The sequence below is a fragment of the Neomonachus schauinslandi genome, chromosome 14, assembly GCF_002201575.2.
Source record: "Neomonachus schauinslandi chromosome 14, ASM220157v2, whole genome shotgun sequence".
NCBI lineage: Eukaryota > Metazoa > Chordata > Mammalia > Carnivora > Phocidae > Neomonachus > Neomonachus schauinslandi.
In genome coordinates, this window is record NC_058416.1 from 56248647 (window position 1) to 56273122 (window position 24476).

A 24476-nucleotide genomic window follows, 5' to 3' on the forward strand; every position below is an offset into this window, starting at 1 on the left:
TTTTTGTCTCATATTTCATTACATTTCTAAATTCATTTTCTAATATTTGCTAGATTTCTTAGGATTTTCTACATAAAGAAATTACTTGTGAACAGAGGCAGTTGTACTTTTTTTATTCTGATTTTTATGCTTTTATTTCTTTATCTTGCCTTATTGTTCTGGTAGGGCCTCAAGTACAAGCTGAATAGACATGGTGATGGCTCATAGCCTTGCTGTATTTGCTTCTGTCCATGATTTTTGTGTTTAAGTTGCTTGATTTTTCTATCTTAAGATGGAAACCTTGACCATTGACTTTACATCTTTTATCTTTTTGAATATGAACTACACTGCTTCACTCCATCCCACAAATTCTGATATGTTGTATTTTCATTATCATTCAGTTTTAAATGTTTTAATGTTTTGTTTTAAGATTTACAGATGTTTTTGTAGATATATCATTTGTTATTGGTTTCTAAATTAATTGTGTTATGATTAGGTAGCAGTTTGTAAGTTTCAACTTTTGACATTTATTAAGACTTATTTTATGGCTCAGCATATGGTCTGTCTTGGCCAAAGTTCCATGTACACTTAAAAAGAACATGTTCTATCATTGTTGGGTAGTGTAGTGTTTTGTAAATGCCCACTAGATTTAGGTGGTTGGTACATTTGATCAAATCTGTTGTACCCTTATTAATTTTTGCCTAATTTTTCTATCAATTACTGAGAGAAGGTTGTTAAAATCTCCAACTTGGATTGTGTATTTGTCTGTTTTCCCCTCTGATTCTGTCATTTTTTTTGCCTCATATTTTAAAACTGTTATTAGGTGGCATATACATTTATGATTACTGTTCCTCTTTGTTGAATTGGCCCATTTGAACTGACCCTCCTTAATATATTTCTAATAATACTTCTTGTTTTAAAGTCCTCTTTGTCTAATTATATAGTTACTCTGGCTTTTTTTTTTTTTTTTAAGATTTTATTTATTTGACACAGAGAGAGAGCACAAGCAGGGGGAGTAGTAGAGGGAGAAGCAGGCTCTCATCGGAGCAGAGAGACTGATGCGGGGCTCAATCCTAGGACCCTGGGATCGTGACCTGAGCTGAAGGCAGACACTTAATGACTGAGCACCCGGGCACCCCTCTTTTTTAAAAGATTTTATTTGTTTATTTGAGAGAGAGAGAGAGAGCACCAGCAGGGGAGGGGGGTGGAGAGGGAGAGGGAGAAGTAGATTCCTGCTGAGCAGGGAACCCAACTCAGGGTGGATTCCAGGACCCCGGGATTATGACCTGAGTTGAAGGCAGATGCTTAACTGACTGAACCACCCAGGTGACCCTCACTCTGGCTCTCTTAAGGTCACTGTGTGTGTGGTATATCATTTTCCATCCTTTTACTCTGTCTTTGTCTCTTTCATGTTTCTTTGTAGTTTCTTCTGTATGCATTTTAGCTATACTGCTTTGATTTTTTTTTTTTTTAGTGACTGCTCAGGTATTATAATATTTACCTCTAATTTATCACAGTCTACTTAGAATAAATATTGCACTTCTTCATATAAAATGTAAGGATTTTGCAGCAGTATAATTCCATTTTCCTTCCTGTACAGCACTTTGTAATGTTGTCAAATATATAACATCTACACATGTTACACCACTATCAATACAACATTATTTATATGGACTTATGTAATTTTTGTTGTGAAATAATTTAAAACTTACAGAAAAATTGTGAATACAATTTAAATAACTTTTTAAAATTTGGAACAATTTGATCATTTGAGAGTAATCATTTACCAACCCCTATTATTCCCAGGATTTCTCCATGTAAAAGTTACTCCTTTCATCTTTGTGATCAATACATATTTTTGTGGAAAGTTCTTTGAAACTCTGTAAATATCCCATTCTATGTCAAGCTATCAAATTCTTTCTTTTTTTTTTTTTTTAAAGATTTTATTTATTTATTTGACAGAGAGAGACACAGTGATAGCAGGATCACAAGCAGGGGGAGAGTTAGAGGGAGAAACAGACTTCCCGCAGAGCAGGGAGCCCGATGCGGGGCTTGATCCCAGGACCCTGGGATCATGACCTGAGCCGAAGGCAGACGCTTAACGACTGAGCCACCCAGGCGCCCCTCAAATTATTTCTTTATATCAGAATGGGCTCCTGGTTTATTTAGTGTGTTATTTGTTAGTGGGTTATCTTTCATCATCATTTATTTTGATGTTGAAAGTGTTCCATATTTGATATGGGAAACAGCTAGGGAATATATGTGTATATGTGTGCCTATATATAGGTGTACATATGCATATATGTGTGCATACTCACGTACATGTACAAGTATAACAGTGTATACTTGTATATACAATGTAATGTATATGTATATACATAAACATTTACGTCTATATTTCTATAAATAAAGACATTGAAATACATGAGTTCATATTTATATCTTCAATTCCAATCTAATACCACTAGGTTAATTCTGCTCTTCCCTTTCTGTATTTGTGACTCCCTTCTTAGAAGAAAACTGACTTCCATTATCTTAAACATATATATTTATTTGATCAGTCCCTCCATGTATTATTAGTTTCCTCTCTTTTTCATGCTTGCCCTGCTCATCCCACTTGGGTTCCAGCATGCCAGTCCGCCCTGCTCCTCTGCATAAACACCTGCCTTGCTGTGCTCTATGGATTTAGGCTTTAAGACTTAATTTCGGGGGAAGAGGAAGTAGTCATATGTCCTTTAAAGAAGTCAGTATCTGCATTTTTATTTACACTACTTCTTTTTTATATATCCAGTCTCCATTTGATGTCTTTTCCCTTTAGCCTAAAGCACTTCCTTTAGCATATATTACAGAGCAAGTTTGCTGGCAATAAACTTGTTAGCTTTAATTTGTGTGATAATGACTATTTTACCTTCGTTCTTGAAGGGTATTTTTGCTAGACATATAATTACTGGTTGACAGGTTTTTATTTTCATTCAGGATGTTCTGAATGTCATCGTACTGTGTTCTGACCTCTACTGTTTCTAATAAGGAGTCAGTGCTTTCATATTGTTCTTCCCCTGATGTAATCTGTTGTCTTTGACTGCTTTCAAATTTTCTCTCTCTTTGGTTTTCAGCAGGTTGTCTTTAAGGTGCTTAAGTGCAGTTTCTTTTGTATGTGACCTACTTGGTATTATTAGTTAAGCTAGCTGGTTTTTCAACAAAGTTTGAAAACTTTTGGACATTATTTCTTCAAATACTTTTTTTCTATACCACTGTCTGTCTTCTCTGAAAGTCAAACTATATATATATTACAATACTTAACATTTCCAATAGATTACTTGGGCTCTGTTTTAAATATTTTAAAATACTTTTCTGTCTTTCAGATTGGATAATTTCTATTGATGTAATCTTCAAGTTTACCAGCCCTTTCTTTTAAAGTCTCTAATACACTGTTAAGCCCTTCCAGCAAGTTTTTTACTTAATATATTTTAATTTTAGTTCTATAATTTAGGTTTTAGTTCTTTTAGTTTCTTTTTTATATTTTTCATTTCTTTCCTGAAATTCTCTATTCATTCATGAGAATCTTTCCTAAAAGTCCTTGTCCAATATCAGAGTCATCTGAGTCACTTTCTGTTGATGACCTTTTCTCTTGCCAAATTAGTCCATTTTTTTTTGTTTTTCTTATATCCTAGCTATTGAAACATCTTTGATAATGTAATATTATAACATTGATATGTTTCAGAGACTGTATCCCATTATCTTCCTGTAAAGGGAGTTAATTTCAGTTCTAGCAGTTAACTTGGTTATATACCATCTTTTCTGCTCTATGCAGCCTGGCTATTTATTTTAGCCTTTTGGCTGCTATTTTTCAATAGGATGCCTGGAGTTTCAAATACCCCTTTTTGATTTACTGTTTAGTCAAGGATTTGATGAGAGTTCATGCACAGATTTTGGAGCTCCCCTTCTAACAGGAATATGCTCCTCATTTTCCAGATATCCTAGTAATCCCATACTCCATCCTCTGACTCTTGAAATAAGTAAGACTATGATTTTCTGTTTGTGTTCTACACACTCTGTATAGTGTAGGGATTGGAAAATGACCTCAGTCGAAAAGTGGTGTAGATGTAAATCTCACATAGTACATTTTCTTGAATCAAAATTTAATTATTTTTCAGTTCCTGCCTACACTTGGTTCTTCTCCATTACCCTCAAATAGTTATTTTATGTACTTAGTACAGAGTTCATAATTGTTGTACACAGAATTTTTATTTCTATACAAGCTACTCTACCTTTACTGGAAGATTTTATTCCCTTTTTTGATAGCTTTCTCTAACAAAGCTATAAACCTGGTGGATTTTCAGCACAGAATAGTATGTATGATAGCTACAGTTATTTTTGAAAGTTGATGTTTTTCATTCATCATTTTCTGACTTAGAATAATTATATATTTCAACTGAGAATTAATTCACAAATACTTGTACCTACTCTGTGCAGGCATTGTAAGATGTTGGTGTTAGAGTTATAAACAAAGGCAGAAATGTTTCCTGCTCTAATGGAGTTTATAATCTAGGAGGAAAGAAAATAATTAATGAAATGATATAACTAGATGTATATTGGGGAAAAAATTATTTGAAGGAAAAACACACACAGCAGGATTAGGATGGGTAATAGTAGGACCTGACCTTGCCTGAAGGGTTCAGGAAAAAAAAAAAAAGAAGACGTCATTGAGGGAGAAATGAATAAACTAAGATCTGAAAGATTGAATGGCCAATAATTAGGGGACCAAATCGAACGATTGGCATGTCCAAAGGCCTTGTAACAAAATATTGCATGGAGCTTTTGAGGAACAAATGTAAGCCAGTACTGCTAGAGAGAAGAGAGTGAAAAGAGCATGGTAACGAGCTGTGGACAGGAAAGTCAGCAGCTTCATGTCTTGTGGACTGTGTTAAGGGTTTTATTCCTAATCCCAAGAGCAAGGAAGAACTGTGGCATTATTTTAGAAAAGAGCTTACACTTGCATTTGGAAAAGTCTAATTTAGTTACGATATGGAGAATGGATTGGAAGGGGAGTCCAATGGGAGGAACAGCTGGGAGGCTCCTGCAGCAGTTCAGGTGAATCATGATGGTAACTTGGACCAGGGTCAGAGTGGAAGAGATAAATAAAGTGGGAAATTTTTGAGAAATAAAAAGAAATTAATATCAAAAGGATTTGGTGATACTGGTTTTGATGTGTAAAAGAGGGAGATGTCAGTAATGTTTCCTAAGTTTCATTGCTAATTAGATAGATGGATGGTGGGTTTCATTTACTGAAATGTGGAATACTGAAAGAGGCCTAGAGTTGGGAATGAAGAATATGTGTTCAGGTTTGAACATGTTGAGTTTGATATATGATTGATAGAGTCAAGTAGATGTTGAGTAGGTAGTTGGATATATGGAGCTGAAATCCAAGAGTGTTCTATGTGGAAGATACATATTTGGCAACTGGGGTGATGAACACGGGGTTGCAATTTCCATACTTTAGCAATGCTACAGGAGTAACACTGATCTCTAAGAAATTTCTTTCCTATGGAGAATATATATTCTACAGATTTCTGTAGTCCGAGTGCAAGGATTTAGACCTTCCTCACCCCTAGCATATGTTAACTCCAGTTACTCCTTCCTTCTACTCTTTACTGTTTACAGAGGTGGAGGGAGGAAAAATTCCAATTTTTAAGACTTTAATATTAAACTATATTTGTAAATTTTGTCTTAAAAATGAAAATCTTACCTAAGGCTTAAGTAAAGGAAGATTTCAGAGTCACAACTCACTAATTTAAAAGGTTTATTATTTTAGATTAAGGCTAGTAAGCTTATGTTTACCTTTGCATTTTCTGTTAAAGGGGTAGCTTATAAAGGAAATAAATAATAGAAACAAGATGGTAAAGAAAAGATTGCCTAGCTAAGAAATTGAATGTGTAAAGTACATTTAGAAGGCTTTGTTCATATACCAGTGATGCGATAATGTAAGCAGAGTCCAAGAGTCTTAGACTAATGACTTGACAGGCTATTTATAAATCAGTCTAATCTGCTTTTTAAATAAATCACATTCAGGTAATGCCTGTTTAGCATAGTTCCCAGAAATGTATGTGTAGTGAATTTTCTGTTACATGATGTTGTTATTCTGAATTTTTTTTTTTTTAAGATTTTATTTATTTATTTGAGAGACAGAATGAGAGAGAGAGCACATGAGAGGGGGGAGGGTCAGAGGGAGAAGCAGACTCCCTGCTGAGCAGGGAGCCCGATGTGGGACTCGATCCTGGGACTCCAGGATCATGACCTGAGCTGAAGGCAGTCGCTCAACCAACTGAGCCACCCAGGCGCCCAGTTATTCTGAATTTTTAAAATTATTTCTGCACATCTAATTTATCATAGCAGTTAACCCTCATTATAATGAATTTCAAGTTTTTTAATTGCCTTCTGAAAAAAAAGGAAAGATTACCTAATGTTCAAACTTACAGAGAAAAGTAAGAGAATGAATATCTATTGAATTCATCCTCTGTTCCAGATTCTTTGCCATCTCTCATGAATAAATTGATAAAACTATCCTCATAGTCACCTGATACATCTTATTATTACCTCCATTTTGCTAACAGGACAGAAGCCTAGAGATATCTAAAAACTTTCCAAAGCCATTCACCTAGTAAGTGGTTGCATTGGGATTTAAACCAGCATTTGAGTGATTAAAAAACCCTTTCCTGTACCACTAAGCCACTCTTTTTCTATTACGGTTTTAGTTTAAATATTCATATTTTATCATTGTTTGAGATTGGAAGTCCAGATATGGCTTATATTTAACTCTCTGGTGAAGAAAATTACCTTACTAAATTTTCCAATTAACCTTACTCTCCTAGAAAACACTTTAAAATTTGACTTATTTTAAAAATATCATATAGGGCACCTGGGTAGCTCAGTCAGTTAAGTGTGTGACTCTTGATTTTGGCTCATGTTGTGAACTCAGGGTCATGGGATCAAGCCCTGTGTCAGGCTCCGAGTGCGAGTGGAGCCTGCTTCTCTCTCTCTCTCCTTCTCCATCTGCCCCTCCTCCCACTCGCATGTACACGCGTGCTCTCTCTCTCTCAAATAAATAAATAAATCCTTAAAAAAATATCATACTAATTTTTCATTCATTCCCATAGGCCTTTCCCACAATTACTCTGGGAAAAAGGATGGTCTCTTTTTTTTAAATTCAGGTATAACTGACATGACATATTAGTTTCAGGTGTACAACATAATGATTTGATATTTGTATACGTTGCAAAGTGATCACCACAATTAAGTCTGGTTTATATCTATCACCATAGTTACAGATTTTTTTCCTTGTGATGACAGTGTTTAAGATTTATTCCTTAGCAACTTTCTAATATTGCAATACAGTATTATTAACTATTATTATCATCATGCTATACAGTATATCCCCATGACTTACTTATTTTATAACTGGAAGCTTGTACTTTTGCTCCCTTCACCTATTTCACCTACTTCCTACCTCTGGCAACCACCTGTCTGTTCTCTGTATCTGTGAACTTGTGGTTTTTGTTTTGTTTTAAGATTTCACATAGAAGTGGGCGCCTGGGTGGCTCAGTTGGTTAAGCGACTGCCTTCGGCTCAGGTCATGATCCTGGAGTCCCGGGATCGAGTCCCGCATCGGGCTCCCTGCTGAGCAGGGGGTCTGCTTCTCCCTCTGCCCTCTTCCCTCTCGTGCTCTCTGTCTCTCATTCTCTCTCTCTCAAATAAATAAATAAAAATAAAATCTTTAAAAAAAAAAAAAAAGATTTCACATAGAAGTGAGATCATATGGTATTTGTCTTTGTCTGTCTGATTTATTTCACTTAACATGCCTTCAGCGTCCAAGATGGCCTTAATATAGTGTTTATTGACACTTCCTATTCACTGATATGTGCAGGCCTGTAGATATACACGTCATCTAATCAAATGCAGAATGTTCTAACCTTTTCTTGGTAATGTTATTTTCAGAAGGAGAACTTGAAGCAGAGTGGTTGCAAGACGTGGGTTTATCAACCCTGATCTCGGGTGATGAAGAGGAGGATGGCAAAGCCTTGCTCTCTACGCTGACTCGAACCCAAGCAGCTGCAGTGAAAAAGAGATACAATACTTACACTCAAACCATGAGAAAAAAGAACAAGCAATCTGTTCGGGATGTCAGAGACATCTTTGGAGTCAGCGAATCTCCTGTAAGTAATAATCATGGCTCAAAATTTTGACTTGATTAGGGGCGGGGGGCGGGGGAACATGAAGAAAATAATAGAAAAAGCTGGTCATCCTGTCTCTTCTAGAGAAAACTAAAGCAGACGGCAGAGTGCAAAATTTTACAAATTTGAAACTTAAGTGGTCATTCCTTATCCCCCCTGTAGCAGTTTCCCTCAACGCTAAATTTATTCCCTTCTTTGTTGAGTTGAGAATAACTTATTTGGTAATGGAGCAAATCTTTATGGCTGGGATACACAGAGACTTTACTTAAATCTAGCACTGGGTGGAAATTCTGTAGATAGGCAAAGGACTCCCAGAGAAGTGGGTCCAAAGTGAAAGATACCAGCATTAATTAAGTGGACAAGAGAATGATTCAGAAAACCATAAGGAAGGCATCACATGTTTTCCGAGAAATTGCTGGTTGAAATTCCAGCTCACCCTTAGCAATTCAGTGACCACAATTTTACTTCTGAGGCTCTTAGTCATGTTCTCCTATTGCTCTGTTTTACTACTGGCTCTACTCATTTATTCCTTCACTCATTGCATCATTGAAATAATTGAAATCAATTGAAATCAGTAATTGCATCAGTGATGCAACCAATATTACTGGATACATTCTCTGTGCAAGATCCTATATTAGGTTCTATGCAGATAGGATTCTCGGAACTTTGGGGATATATAGAAAAAAAGAAACGTGATATTCTGCTGTAGTTATAGATACAAGTATCTGGGGCAAGTTAGTTAATCACTCTGATTTACATTTCTTATCTGTTTAATGTGATATCAATAATGACATAAATCAAAACTTCAAGGATATTGGGTAGCAGGCTTGGTTGAAGGCACCCTCCAATTTGAGTTACTTTAGGTTATCTGTAAGTCATATCTTCTCTTAGATATATTAATCACACAGTTGCCAGAGTAGCTCATATTTCCAAGTTAACCTTTGCATTTGTGCTAATAATGCCCTAAAATAGCACTGTCCTTTAGAGCTTTCTAGTGATGGAAATGATTTTGTGCTGTCCAAAGGGACAGCTAGTGTGTGTCCAATATGTAGCTAGTGTGAATAAGGAACTGAATTTTTAATTTTATTTAATCTTAATTGATTTAAATCTAAATTGCCACATATGGCTTGTAGCTAATGTATTGAGCAGTACAGTTCTAGAACCTTCCGTTGTACAAAATTATGTACCTGAGGCAGTGCATTTTTAGTTCTGTGCTGTTTCAACTTTCATCCTAGTAGAAACCTGTATCTTTGTGGAAGGCAGGATTTTCTATAGCTGTAGTTGAGTAAAAGTGATACCCACAACTTGAGGCAAGGACTTCAGCCATGTGAGTCCTGGCCAAGATGCCTATCAAAGAACAGGTTTACCATGCTGGTTTAAATTCCCTTGGTCATTTCACATTTATCTCCCAGATTGTTTCAAGAGATTCCTAAGAACTTGGTCTATATGCTTCCTTTCCCATTTCTGTTTCCCGCTACTTCGGACTAAGATTTTTGCTCTTCCCTAGCAAACTGCAAAGTAGTAGAGTATCTATAGCTTCTCTGAATCCTGCAGGTACTCAAGAAGGTGCGTACAATGCATCTCTAGGTTTCCTAATACTTTGGACTTCTAGTCACATAGAAACAGCGTTCCTCCCTCTTTTACTTAGACCCTCAAGGGTCTCAAGGGAAATATAAAGTGGGCACTTTTCATTGGGCCTTTAAGTGTAAAAATAAATGAAGGGTGTCTTACTTTTCCATAACATGCAGGTGTAGGAAACTGGGTTTAACTCTAGCAAAGGCAGAGAAAGGACCACATTTGTGGTGGGCAAGGGGAATGGCCCTGGGCACTTTTTCTCCTGCCCATCTTCCTCTTCTCCCTTCCACTCTTGCTGCTGAAGCCCCGTTCCAGAGTGAATAGAAAATGGATGTGTAGCAGGGAGAGTGGTTGTGGGTGAAGGGAAGTCCATATATTCCAGGGAGTAGAGATCTTGAGCTATACTGAGAAGTGCAGCATCTGGAAGTCAGTGAAAGCCTGGCATTGTATATGCGTGTTCAGAATTCAGATTGTTCTTCATCAAAATATAAAAAGCCACATAAAGCTAGCCTGTAAAAAAATATGGTAGGGCTTTCTAGGGAAGATGGTGGAAAAGTGGGGGACCCTCGTTTCATCTGGTCCCAGGAATTCAGCTAGATATCTATCAAATCATTCTGAACCCCTGTGAATTCAACCTGATATCTAAGTAAAGAATTGCTGAAATTATACAAATAGAAAAGCAACCACTTTTTGTAAGGTAGGAGGTGCAAAGATGTGAATCTGAGGGGATATATCAGAAGATAAACCATGGTGGGGAGGGATCCTCTGTAAGCCAGCTACTAGAAAGTGATATAGCTGCAGAGTTCATAATCAGAACTCTTAGAAGTCTGCTCCAGTGCCTGAAAGTGCTCAGGTGGTGAAGCAGGGCAGAATCTTAGGTGGGACAGTGTGGTCTCAGGATCCCCAGGGTCACAGAAAGAATGGGGGCGCCTGAGTGTGGCAGAGTTCCCCAAGCATTGGAGCCGGGAAGCCGGCTACAATCAGCGAGCCTGGGAGTGGGATCTCAAGCTAGGCATTGCTATAAACCAGGAACCATGGCACAATCCTGCGACTGCTCTCTAAGCAGAGGTCCAGTAAGTGACAACCACTCTAACACTCTGCTCCTTCCCCTGGGAGGAGTGGCGGGGGTTCTCACAGGGTCAGGCAACTGCTCCCCAAGCGGGGGCCCAGCGAGCAGGGGGGCCATGTTGAGACCCCACCCCAGGAGGATTTGTTTGGGTATGCACCACAGGAGTCTGCACAGTTTATTGCACACAAAAGGGATTGACCGCTTGTCCCTGAGGGTGCACTGAAAAGTGGGGGCTGTGATCGTTCAGCAAATCAGCACACTGCCATTTTTACTTTTTTGTCATCCTCTAAAGCAGTGCAAAAAGCCTTCGGGGAACAAAAGCCACATAGAGCAACCCGAAGCAGCTTACACTGCGCCGGCTGCCTGGCAAGGGGTGGTACAACTCTGCCCAGGCAAAGACACCTGAGAATCAGTGCAACAGGCCCTCCCCTCAGAAGTCCAGCAGGAACGTCCGGCAAATACCAAGTTTATGGATCACACAGAACTGAAAAACTCCTGTGATAAGGAAAAATAGTATATAGAATTTGAGGTTTTTTTCTCATGAGTCTTTTGTATTTCATTGTAAATTTTTCTTTTTTTTTCCTTTTCAGCTAGTTTCTTATTTCATCAACTCTTTTTAAGGCTTTTTTTAATTTTCATTTTTACATTTATATTATTCTTCATTTTTGGCTTCATTTCACTGTATTCAGTTTTATTTGTGTGTGTGTGTGTGTATATATATATATATATATATATATATATATATATATATATATACACATGTATTTTTTTTATAATTTTGGGATTTAGTATCTTCTAAGAAACAGACCAAAATACACCCAGGATCAAGTGGATTATCCTGTTTTGTCCACCTGTGAGATAATATTCACTCTTTTTTCCCTTTTTTTTCTTTTCTTCTTTGGTTTCTGACCACTTCAGATTTATCTAGTATGTATTTCACTGGGATCATGGTTGATATTTTTTATTTTGTTCTCTTGTTCATCTGTTCTTCTCTGGACAAAATGACTAGAAGGAGAAATTCACAACAGAAGGAAGAACCAGAGGTAATACTCTCTGCCACAAATCTAATCGATATGGATATAAGAAAATGTCAGACCCAGAATTCAGAATAACAATTATAAAGTTACTAGCTAGGCTTGAAAAAAGCATAAAAGACACTAGAGAATCTCTTAGTGCAGAAATAAAATCTAATCAGGCCAATATTAAAAATGCTTTAACTGAGATGCACTCTGAAATGGATGTTTTAATAGCTAGGGTAACTGAGGCAGATGAGAGAGTCAGTGACATAGAAAACAAAATGATGGAAAGGAAGGAACCTGAGGAAAAGAGAGAAAAACAACTAACGGACCATGAGGGGAGGCTTCGAGAAATTAGTGATACCATAAAGCAAAACAGTATTAGAATTATTAGGGTCACAGAGGAAGAAGAAAGAGGGGGGGGACAGAAGGTATATTTGAGCAAATCATAGCTGAGAACTTCCCTAATCTTGGGAAGATTATTCAAGGTATTCAAGTCCAAGAGGCACAGAGAATCCCCCCTCAAAATCAATAATAGGTCAATACCCTGACATATATAATAGTGAAGCTTGCAAATTTCAGAGATAAAGAGAAAATCCTGAAAGCAGCTCGAGACAAGAGGTCCTTAACATACAAGGGTAGGAACATTAGAAAGGCAGCAGACTATCCACAGAGACTAGGCAGGCCAGAAAGGGCTGGCATGATATATTCAGGGTACTAAATTTAAAAAAACATGCAGGCAAGAATCCAGCAAAGATGTCATTCAGAATGGAAGGAAAAATAAAGAGCTTCCAGGACAAATAGAAACTAAAAAAGGGCACCTGGGTGGCTCAGTCAGTTAAGCGCTGCCTTCAGCTCAGGTCATGATCCCAGGGTCCTGAGAACGAGCCCCACATCTGGCTCTCTGCTCAGTGGGGAGCCTGCTTTTCCCTCTCCCTCTGCCTGCTTTTCTCTCTTTCTCTGTCTCTTTTTGGAAGAAATGGATGCATTCCTAGAAACATTTAAACTACCAAAACTGAAATAGGAAGAAATAGAAAACCTGTGGCAAGTGCCAGACTTCAAGCTCTATTACAAAGCTGTAATCATCAAGACAGTATGGTACTGGCACAAAAACAGACACATAGATCAATGGAACAGAATAGAGAACCAAGAAAAGGACACTCACCTCTGTGGTCAACTAATCTTTGACAAAGCAGGAAAGAATATCCAATGGAAAAAAGACAGTCTCTTCAACAAATGGTCTTGGATAAATTGGACAGCCACATGCAGAAGAATGAAACTGGACCATTTTCTTACACCGTACATAAAAATAGATTCAAAATGGATGAAAGACCTAAATGTGAGAGGAATCCATCAAAATCCTAGAGGAGAACACAGGCAGCTACCTCCTTGACCTCAGCCACGGCAACTTCTTGCAAGACCCATTTCCAAAGGCAAGGGAAACAAAAGCAAAAGTGAACTATTGGGACTTCATCAAGATAAAAAGCTTCTGCACAGCAAAGGAAGCAGTTGACAAAACTAAAAGGCAACCTATGGAATGGGAGAAGATATTTGCAAATGACATATCAGATAAAGGACTAGTATCCCAAGATGTATAAGGAACTTAACAGACTCAACACCCAAAGAACAAATAATCCAATCAAGAATTGGGCAGAAGACATGAACAGACATTTCTGGAAAGAAGACATCCAAATTGCCCACAGACACATGAAAGAATGCTCCACATCACTTGGCATCAGGGAAATACAAATCAAAACCACAACGAATACCACCTCACACCAGTCAGAATGGCTAAAATTAGTAAGTCAGGAAATAACAAATGTTGGCGAGGATGTGGAGAAAGGGGAACCCTCTTACACTGTTGGTGGTAATGCAAGCTGGTGTAGCCACTCTGGAAAACAGTATGGAGGTTCATCAAGAAGTTAAAAAATAAAGCTACCATATGACTCAGCAATTGCACTACTAGGTATTTACTCCAAATATATAAATGTAGTGATCCGAAGGGGCACCTGCACCCCAATGTTTATAACAGCATTGTCCACAATAGCCAAACTGTGGAAAGAGCCAAGATGTCCATTGACAGATGAATGGATAAAGAAGATGTGGTATATATATACAATGGAATATTACTGAGCCATCAGACAGGATGAATACTTACCATTTACATCGACGTGGATGGTATGCTGAGTGAAAGAAGTCAATCAGAGAAAGACAATTATATGGTTTCGCTCACATGTGGAATATAAGAAACAGCATAGAGGATCATAGGGGAAGGGTGGGAAAACTGAATGGGAAGTCATGAGAGCCTCTTAACTATAGGGAACAGACTGAGGGTTGGTGGAGGGGAGGTGGACAGGGAGATGGGGCAACTGGGTGATGGTTGTGATGTGATGAGCACTGGGTGTTATATGCAACTAATGTAATATTTAACTCTATATCTGAAACTAATGATATGCTATATGTTAGTTAATTGAATTTAAATTTAGTAAAATAAATGGTATATATACCATGTATCAGGCCTGATAAACATCTTCACAGATTTTCTTCCTAAAAAATTCAGCATCTGTTTCTGCAAGTGGACTTGGAAGTTTCTTAAAAACATACCTAAACTTTTTAAGTTTCCTATCTGAATTTGACAGCATAAATACCAATTCCTCTCTCCCTCCTTCTCTTGCCCAAAGTACCAGTCTGTCCTGGTCTGTCTCTTTGTTTGCCTCTGTCCTTCTTCACTTCCTCCTTCCTTCTGTGTGTGTGTGTATGTGTGTGTTTCTCTGTCTCCCCCATCCTCCTTCATCTCCTACTCTTTATTTCTTTCTTTGTCATCATTTACATAGAATAATAGAACCATCACTCTAAAGTTTCCATTTCCCTTTCTTAATGAAGATTTAACATCATGAGTTTCATGAGGTAAGTTTGCATTAATCTTAAACATATGAATCTGATCCAGTGTACTTACCTAGTGAAGATATAAATTCAGTAATTTAAAAGAGCGGTAGATTATGTTAGTCTTTTCTTAATTTTTTTGCACATTGAATCCCATGCTTGGAATAATTTTCCTCCAGAATTTTGGAGATACTTGTCCATTGTCTTCTCTTGTGCACTGTTGGCTGTGGGGAAGCACAGTATCTCTACTGACCTCATTCCTTTATATGCCAATGTGGAAGCCTTTTGAACCTTATGTTTATTGTTGGAACCTTGCATTTTTACCAATTTTACCTTTTTACATCCTCCATCCTAGTCCCTGCTATGTGAGTTCTTTCAGTATGAGTGCTCAGTCATTCTTTAGTTCTATATATTGTCTTCTAACATTTAAAACCAGTACTTACTCCCTTCTTTTTCTTCATCTCCTTCTGGAACTCCTGTTAGATGACTGTTGCATTATTTGGATTGAATCTCAGTGTCTCTTAAATGTTCTCTTGTTTTCCAAACTTTATTTGTGTGCATGTTTGTTCCGCATTCTTGCCTATCCCTTCAACTTCTTTTTTTTTATAACAATAATTTGGTCATGGAGGTATTGATATTTCAGCCTTTCATTAATTTTAAGAAAAAAATTTAAAGATTTTATTTATTTATTTGAGAGAGAGAGAGAATGAGAGCAGGGAGGAGAGGGAGAAGCAGGCTCCCCATTGAGCAGGGAGCCCAATACAGGACTCGATCCTAGGACCCTGGGATCATGATCTGAGCCGAAGGCAGACGCTTAACCAACTGAGCCACCCAGGCGCCCTAATTTTAAGAAATTTAACAGTCACATTGTTAATTTCCTGAAGCCTCTCCTTTCCCCTGACTTCCTCTGTATCTTAGCGATCTGCTCTTTTTTCACACTCCCGAAGGTACTAAATTAAACCTTAAATTCCAAGGTGGTCTTCTTTTCCTTGAATTACTATTTTCTTCAGGGTCCTCTGTTTATTTTTGGCATCATTACATTACTGTTCAGTTCATTTTGATCTTTGGGTGTTGATTCCTGTTTATTAATGGAGGACTAGGTTGATTGATTGATTGATTGATTGATTGATGAATATAGGTAAAGACTGTATATTTCCTTTGCAGTTATGTAGACTTAGTTTCTCGCCAAAACTCTCATAGTGGATGCGGTCTGGGCCTGTGTGAGTGGTAAAGTGTGTCAGCTGTCACACTTCACTTTAAGACAAACAAATATGGTATCAATTCCAAAGTAATGATAATCCTAAAGAATTGTAATTTATTTGCTTTTCAGGCAAACCTAACTTCCCTTTTTATACTTCTGTCTGTATTCTTTTAGAAGCCTCCAACGAAGGGCAATTTTCTTTTCTTTTCTTTTCTTTTTTAAAGATTTTTAAAATTTAGTTGACACAGAGAGACACAGCGAGAGAGGGAACACAAGTGGGTCGGGGGGGTGGTGGGAGAGGGAGACGCAGGCTTCCCACGGAGCAGGGAGCCCGATGTGGGTCTCGATCTCAGGACCCTGGGATCATGACCTGAGCCAAAGGCAGACGCTTAACGACTAAGCCACCCAGGTGCCCCACGATTTTATTTTCTGTCTAGGACCACTACACCAGGACAAACTCCTCCTGACCCCAAGGCAGGCACTCATTTTGTCACCAAGAGGACACTTGCTGGGTTTTATTCTGGAATCTCATTGAGCTGCTGCCTGCTGTTCAGTGTTAGAGGGACGGATGGTTTCCTGGCCTCTTTGTTCAGGAAAAACATTCTTAGGTTACTTTGGCCATTGTCTTCTGAATTGGGGATGCCTTATTATTGCTTTTATTCTCGTGCTGGATATGTGCTTTTTCTAGATCAGCATTTATCTTCTACACATTTTTCTTTGTATCTTTTTTCAGATTGAGGTTTTCCTCTGCCCTTATCAAACCATTCTTGCTTGCTTTTAATCTTCCAGGAATATCCAACAATTTCTGTTCTGTTAATGGAAATGTTTAGTGATTTCTAAATCTACTCTTTGAAAAAGGTATCTCGTTTGACACTTTGAGTGATTTGCGGAGGGAGGAGAAAGTGGTATGTGCATTTTGCTATCTTGATCCAATTTTCCTATGCTGATTCTTCAGTAGTATTTATTTGTTTCTTCCAAAAACTGTTTTTCCTTATTATTATAAAAATAGTACATAATCTTTACTAGAAACTTAGAAAATATGGACAAGCAAGGTAAAAAATGACTGCGTCTATAGGCCCAAATAAAATTTTATGATTTAGTTAAATATCCAATAAATATAATTTTCAGTGGAATCCTAGCCATAAAGGAATAGAATATTTAATTCTTGTGTTAGTAGAGCTATTATACACTAAATCACAAATACTAAATCAACCTCTGGATGCATAATACAAAGTCTTCAGTATTATTCATCATGAGCAGAATTTCAGTGCCCAAATATATTTGTTTCTAATATTTAGAAGATGTGAATCAAATGTTTCTTTCAGTAACACATTTAATTGAGCAAAATAGTCAGTCTTATTTCCAATTTCATAATTGATAAATAAGTAGTCAAAGATGGGACTAGCATAACTAACTGCATAAATGTAGTCATGCACCCTGAATTAATTAATTAATTAATTAGAGAATGCACGTGCTTGTACTAGCAGGGGAGGGAGGGGCAGAGAGAGAGGGAGAGAATTTTTTTTTATTAGTTTCATAGGTAAAATGTGGTGATACATCAGTTGCATATAATACCCAGTGCTCATTACATCAAGTGCCCTCCTCAATGCCCCTCACCCAGTTATCCCTTCTCCCTCCCATCCCCCCACCCATAACCTCTCCTCCAGCAACCCGAGAGAGAGAGAATCTTAAGCAGATTCCAAGCCCAGTGCAGAAGCCAACGTGGGGCTTGATCTCATGCCCCTGAGATCATGACCTGAGCCAAAATCAAGAGTTGGATGCTCAACTGACTGAGCCACCCAGGAGCCCCTCATGTACCCTCTTTTAAAAAACATGATTATGGGGTGCCTGGGTGGCTCAGTCGTTAAGCGTCTGCCTTCCGCTCATGTCATGATCCTGGGGTCCTGGGATCGAGTCCCACATTGGGCTCCCTGCTCAGTGGGAAGCCTGCTTCTCCCTCTGCTGCTCCGCCTGCTTGTGTTCCCTCTTTTGCTGTCTCTCTCCGTCAAATAAAAAAAAAAAAATCTTAAAAAACGTGATTATACACAAACAATGAATCATGGAACACTACATCAAAAACTAATGATGTACTGTATGGTGACTCACATAACATAATAAAAAAATATTTAAAAAAAACAACAGCAAGATTATATTACCTATATACACATTTCAGTGCATGTAACAGAAAATCCATGAAATCATGAGTTATACAAATTTGGATTTTTTTTCTCTCTCTTTAGGAAGAAGGTGAAGGTAGGTGTTCCTTTGCTTCAGCATGGATCCATCTACCTTCTGTCTTTCTATTTTGTCATTCAAATGCAGCCTTCATCCTTTTGCTTATAAGTTGGCTGAGCCACCCCTAGCACTATATTCATGTTCGTGGCCGTTCCTGGCCATTCCTGGAACTTGTACCAGCTTACTCTATCTTTCTGACCTTAGTTTCTTAGAAATCTTACTCTGTAGAGTTCCAGTTACCTTTCATTGCGCAGAAATGTATGTGATCATCCTTAGCTGCAAGAGAGCCTAAGAAATCGTTTTTTTTAGTTGGACACAAAAGTCCCTGAGGAAAAATAAAATTAGGATTCTTTTAAGGAAGACTGGTGATTGGGTTTGGGGTAAACAGTTAACAGTATTCTCCAGAGAGACCAGTGTCTGTCACCATGCCCTGAATGTAGTGGGCTCTCAGTATTGGCGGATGAATGGCTACATGACAGTGATTGGTGCACAGCAGTCAGATCTATGGATTTCTCCACAAGTCTGTGTCAATGTACACGTATGTGCAGAACAGATGATAGAATGCACAATTACCCTGCAGAGAACATGCCTTGAATAAACATGCACTTTCATTTTTCTCAATAGCCAGATGATTTTTATTGTATCCCAGCTCCTCTTTTGGATGTGACCCTGGATGAAGAAGGGATATTAGCCATTCCTTGCAGAAATGGTCAACTGGTAAGATGAAGCAAGGGGACTTAAGAGTAAGGAGGCTAGGAAAAGTATTTCAAGGCAGTCAGGAAAACTTGAGCAAAATGCCTACTTGCCTAAGAGTCTCTTAAGGCCTCTCTTGCCTTAAGAGACTCTTAAACTCAGGAATGAATAATTAACTAGTTAAATCCACAAGTAATTACGTGGCTTGTCTGCACTTACAACAACAAAACCACAGCTGCAGTTCCAGCCCAGCCAGAAGTCAAGATGTTGGGGACGTCATCAACTAAACTTTTGTTCTTTCTGCTGAACACGTAATGGGAAGTCTTATGCTACTCTCCATGTATCTTTCAATATTGATTTAATTCTCAATATAAGAAATACTTTGACATTTCAGTTTTTTTCTCTATGTAAATATTTTATGGGAGGCAGCACTGTAGCATCTTATATGTATAACAGTAAGTGGGGAAAAGTGCACTATCTAGCGCAGGAGGTAAACACATTTCATTAGAGACCACCTTGTCTGTTTTAGTTTAAAGATTCAAAGAGTGCTAATCTGAGTTCATAACTGCTAATGACATGATCTCAGTAGAAGGTTTTTTGTGTGTGTGAGACGAATCTCATGCCATGATCTATACCACTTGGCATAAGGCCTGGGTCCTCTTACTGAAGTGATGCACCCGGAGTAGAGACATGGAAGGACATGGGTTTACTGACATCTGCCTCCACTTGGACTCATGGCAGCAGAAAATTTACCGTGAGAGACTTTCCTCTGTTAAGACTCATATGTTACCTTCTCTTGAGCTCTACTTTTTTTCTTCCTGGCAGAAGAAAAGGGATTCTTTAGATGTTCTAAGAGTAACCCTTGTACTATCCTTGATCTGATCAATACCGATGATGATGATCTTTAGTTTCTATACAGCTTATTTTCATCTTACACATATTTTATGTGGGACATTCTGTCTGGATCTTAAAAAATTGTCCCAATACAGGCCAGCTGTTGGTTCCTTCCAAATTCTGCTTAAGGATTTGGATGTGTCTAGTTTGTGTTCTGGCTGCTCTTCTGTTGCCTGAGCGGTATGTCAAGTTCTGGAGGTGGAGTGTGGTCACCTGGGGCTGTGAGCAATCCTGTATTGCAAATTTTGTCACTAGTTTTTTTTTCTAATTTCATTATTTTCTCATAAGAGTATTAATTCCATTTAGTTAGAAGTCTTTACTTTTTCTGTTGAGTTGGCAGGAAGTGTCCTCAAGTTTTAGATTGTTCCTGCATCGTAGGGAGTCTTACACACCTTACTTCCAACCAGGACTCTTGATCCAGGTTGTGATTCTTCTCTGTCTGCCCTTTATTCCTTCAGACCAGCCAGAGGAGGCACATACAGAGTAGATACTAGTGTTTTCAAATAGTGGATTTCTGTCAGCTTTTATCCTAGCTGATTCTGTCTACAATTTTGATCGCCTCCTCTTCATCCTGTGGGTGAGGGAGGGATTCCCACCCTAGGGTTACAGGGGTGACTTGACATTCAGCAACAGACAGACAAGAGCAACAGCAATTTATTATCACGTGTTCTCACAGCCTGGGGGAGGAGGACACCACACAGAGCCACATGTGGGGTGCACTTGGGAACAGAGTGAATAACCAGGGTGTAGGAGGCGGGCTTTGTGTAGTATCAAGAGAGTGAGGTGCCCCTTGGTTCCCATGGGAGGATGTGATTGGCCTGTTTGAATAATTCCACTGGCTGACAAGGAACTGAAACCCATTACTCAAGGATAAGCAGGAATTGTGTCTGGTCCCCTGGATAAGGAGCATTGTCTGTCTAGGGGCCCTTATATGAGGGACAGAGTAGGAGGGGAGCTTGTAGTTAGAGCGCTATGGTCCTTCCGCTTTTACCAGATGTCAAGGCGGCACGGAAGAGTGAACTTTATTTGAAGTCTTATATACCACACCCAACACAGCCACCCTGGCCATGGACTCTCATGATTAGTCTAGGTATCTTTTGTTTCTTTTCCCTTTTATCACTGTTTCATGTATTTCAATTCCTTGAAGGTCTTATCACCTTTTAAAGGTGAATTAAAGGGGCAAGTGTGGTGCCAAACACGTGAAGAAATCTTACAGTGAGATGGAAGAGGACATAAAGTTTTGTTCCAGTCCTACCCCTGAACTACTGACCAGTTTCTAGAATGAGAAAACGAGTACTGTTCTTTCTCCCAGGAAGATGGTGAAGGCTAACATAGCAGAGTAACTACAGAGAATAGTATAAATATTAATTTGCATAATTGTATGTATTACAAAATGTTACATCTTCTTAGCAGGTTGCACCTTTTATCCTTTGAGCAAATCTGGCAATAAGTATCTGTGGATACTAAATTTTCATACCCAAAAAGCATAAATCCTAAATTGTTGAGTATCAAAGTGATAGGCCCTATATTAATTTTTTTCAGAAATTTGTAAATATTAATCTGTTTGCTTTTTCATATAGTATTAATGTTTAGAAGTCTGATGTCTCTCTAAATCTTATTCCTTTGTTTCCTTCTCTCATTTTTATATTTCTGGAAGCCTTTTACATTTATCTTTAGTGTAGGAGACCTGAACTGTCATCAGGATATGACATCTTTTTTTAAATTTATTTTTTATTTTATTTTTTTTAAAGATTTATTTGAGAGAGAGAGAGAGCTCATGTCCATGTGTTTGGCAGGGGGGTTGTGGGGGGTTGCCAAAGGGAGAGAAACCTAAGCAGACTCCGGGCTGAGCCCGGAGCCTCACGCAGGGCTCAATCTCATGACCCTGAGATCATGACCCGAGCAGAAATCAAGAGTTGGATGCTCAACTGACTGCACCACCCAGGTGCCCCTGACATCTTTTTTAAAAATCATCATCAACACTTAGCTTTTTGTTGCTGAAAAATGTTCCTTTTCTTTCAGTTCTGGCCATTCTCTTTCCATTATTTCTTTAATTACTTTATTTTTCCATTTTCCTGTTCTTCCTTTCATTGCCTGCGTGTTAAACTCACGTAGTTCTTAAATTGTATGTTATATTTCCTTACTTTTTTCCTATTTGTTCTGTATGCTAGTAGATTTTGTCTATATCATTTTGGAGATTCCTAATTCTCATTTTTGCTATGAGTGGTTATAATTGAGCCTCTACTAATTTTTTAATTCAGTAGTCATACTGTTAATTGACAGGAACTCCTTCTTTTTCACTGACTTCCACTTTATTGTGATAGTCCTGATTTATGGTTGTAAAATCTTCTCAAATCTCTCTGAAATCAAGTTATTTTAAGCCTTTTTCCTGCCCTCAATTCTTTTTCCCAGAATGTTTATCACTGTACTTTTTTAGAATGTTGATTTTTCGCCATGAGTGACTTATTCATTACATTAATTTTCTCCAATGTCTGATGGTCCTTGGTGATTGATTTATATTTATTAATGGATTAGATTGACCAATTAGTGACTTAGGGTGTGTTATTGCCGATAATTTCCCAAAGGAATCTTTATGGAATGAGGGGGCTGATTTTGGATACTGTGTAAGTCAGTAAGGTATGTGAATGGAAGTTAGTTTAACTGTACATATGGGTGAGTATCCACGCTCATGTGCACATGTGTGCACACACATGCACACACCAAAGGGAGAGTGGTAAATGGCTTCATTTCTTGCTATCCAAGACAAAAACTGATGTTTTCCTTTTATTCTCCCTTCCATGACTTTCATGGAGGTCCAGAGTTACCTGATGCTGAGATGTGTTTTGTTCTCAACCCTGGACAACTTCCCAAGGCAGGTGGTTCACTTCAGCCAGAGTGCTTTTCTTGGATCCATAGGTAGCTGCTGCCTGCTGTTTGGTGTAAAGGGAGCCTCTGGGAGGTCTGTCTGGCCCTTCCGGTTGAGGATACACTTTATGATAAATTATCGTGGCCATTGAGCTAAGGCCCCTTCCTGCCCTTTGTAAGTTTCACACTGAGCTTACTTGATTGTTTGTATGTTTGCTTTTTGTAGATTTATCCTTTCCTTGCCAGCAAAAATTGTTTTATGCTGTTCTTAAGCTAAGTTCTGTACAATTACGAAATACATTGTTTACATTTTATTTCCCAGGAATTTCTAACAATTTCTCATCTGTTATTAGGACACCTTGTTGGTTTCCAGTGCCATTTGGATCTGTTCTTACAACAATACATACCTTTCTCAAATTCGGAGTGATTGTGAGCAGTGTGCTCTCAGTCCTTTGCCCTGACCTGGTTTCTTGTACTGCCTCTTTAGCATTGTTTCCACTTCAAAACAGATGTCTGTTTTTCTTAATATAATGCATACACATTGGGGGAAAGTTAGAAAATATGGAAAAGCAAGATGAAAAACAACAGTTTCTGAAGTCTCATGTAGCAGTTTATGGTTTCATTGATACCCAGTATGTTTAATTTGGCAAAATGTTGCTTCAGTCATGGAATAGAATAATTGCATCTTATTTTGGGGAATGCCATTATATCATTAATGCTGCTAAAAATCTTAGAGCATATGCACAAGACCTACAGTGCCATCTATCACAATCAGAATAGTCTCCAGACACACTTGCTGCATAATGAAAATCAGAGCTTTTACAATATTCAGTGAATGGGAATGAAATTTTGGGTTCAGTCTTATGTGTTTATGAGTTAGTCAGTCTAATGTATTTCTAGTTTCTTGATTGAAAAAAACTGACCACTCTTGCTGATTTATAAATCATTACAAAAAGTTATGAAGTCTGATTTTAAAGTAGCATAGGTTGTTTAATCAGTAAGCTTCATGACTTAGATGATTAGAGATTTATTGTCCTTATAAAATAAGAAGTCTGGGGCTGGTGTGGCTGATATCCCTAGCATGGATCTACCAACTTTTTCATCTTTCCAGTCTGCTCCACTTAGCCTGTGGGCTAATATTTAATGCTTATCAAGTATCTGGGCATCACAGACACTGTGTCCATGTGAAGAAGCAGCAGCATCAGCCAGCGGATTTTATCCACTTTAACAAGAAAGCATTAGCCTTCCTGGATGCTCTAGCAAGTAGGAGTCTACTTGCATCTCATTGGTCATAGCCATCACATGATCACACTTTAGTCTTTTTAGTTTAGACATAGCATCTTTGGAGCAGATCGTGATATTCAGAAGTTAAAGAAGAAAAGAAAAGTGGATTTTGGCAGGCAATTAACAGTGGATTTTGAGAACAACTTATGCTGTAATGCACGATCAGTATTAATTGTGGACGAATTGGTGAATGCCATTACCATTGCACAGGTAGTCATTAACTCCATTTATCACCACATGGCTATACATTTGAAGAGTCTTATATAATGTATAATTGAATAAACAGTCATGTTGGGACAGATATGCCTGGATAAAAATGACTTTCATTTCTCTCATTAGCCAGGTGATACCTGTGACAACCATACTGCTCAGTTGGATGGAACCCAGGAGGAAAAAGAGCTGCCAGGAGTTATCAAAACAAGTGGTTCCTTGGTAAGTTACAGCAGGATAACCTGGGGTAGGGATGAAAAGAAGTGATTTTTTTCGGGGTGCCTGGGTGGCTCAGATGGTTAAGCGTCTGCCTTTGGCTCAGGTCATGATCCCGTGCTCCTGGG

At 38.2% G+C, this 24476-nt stretch overlaps 1 protein-coding gene across 1 annotated transcript in view; it reads left to right on the forward strand.

The window, feature by feature from the left end:
- Positions 1 to 24476, forward strand: part of ARHGAP28 (Rho GTPase activating protein 28) — a 215243-nt gene that overhangs the window by 119396 nt on the left and 71371 nt on the right. Inside the window, exons 3-4 of the mRNA XM_021686183.2 lie at positions 7972 to 8189; positions 24262 to 24354. Of these exons, the coding sequence (XP_021541858.2) occupies positions 7972 to 8189; positions 24262 to 24354 (311 nt within the window). The remainder of the gene's footprint in view (positions 1 to 7971; positions 8190 to 24261; positions 24355 to 24476) is intronic.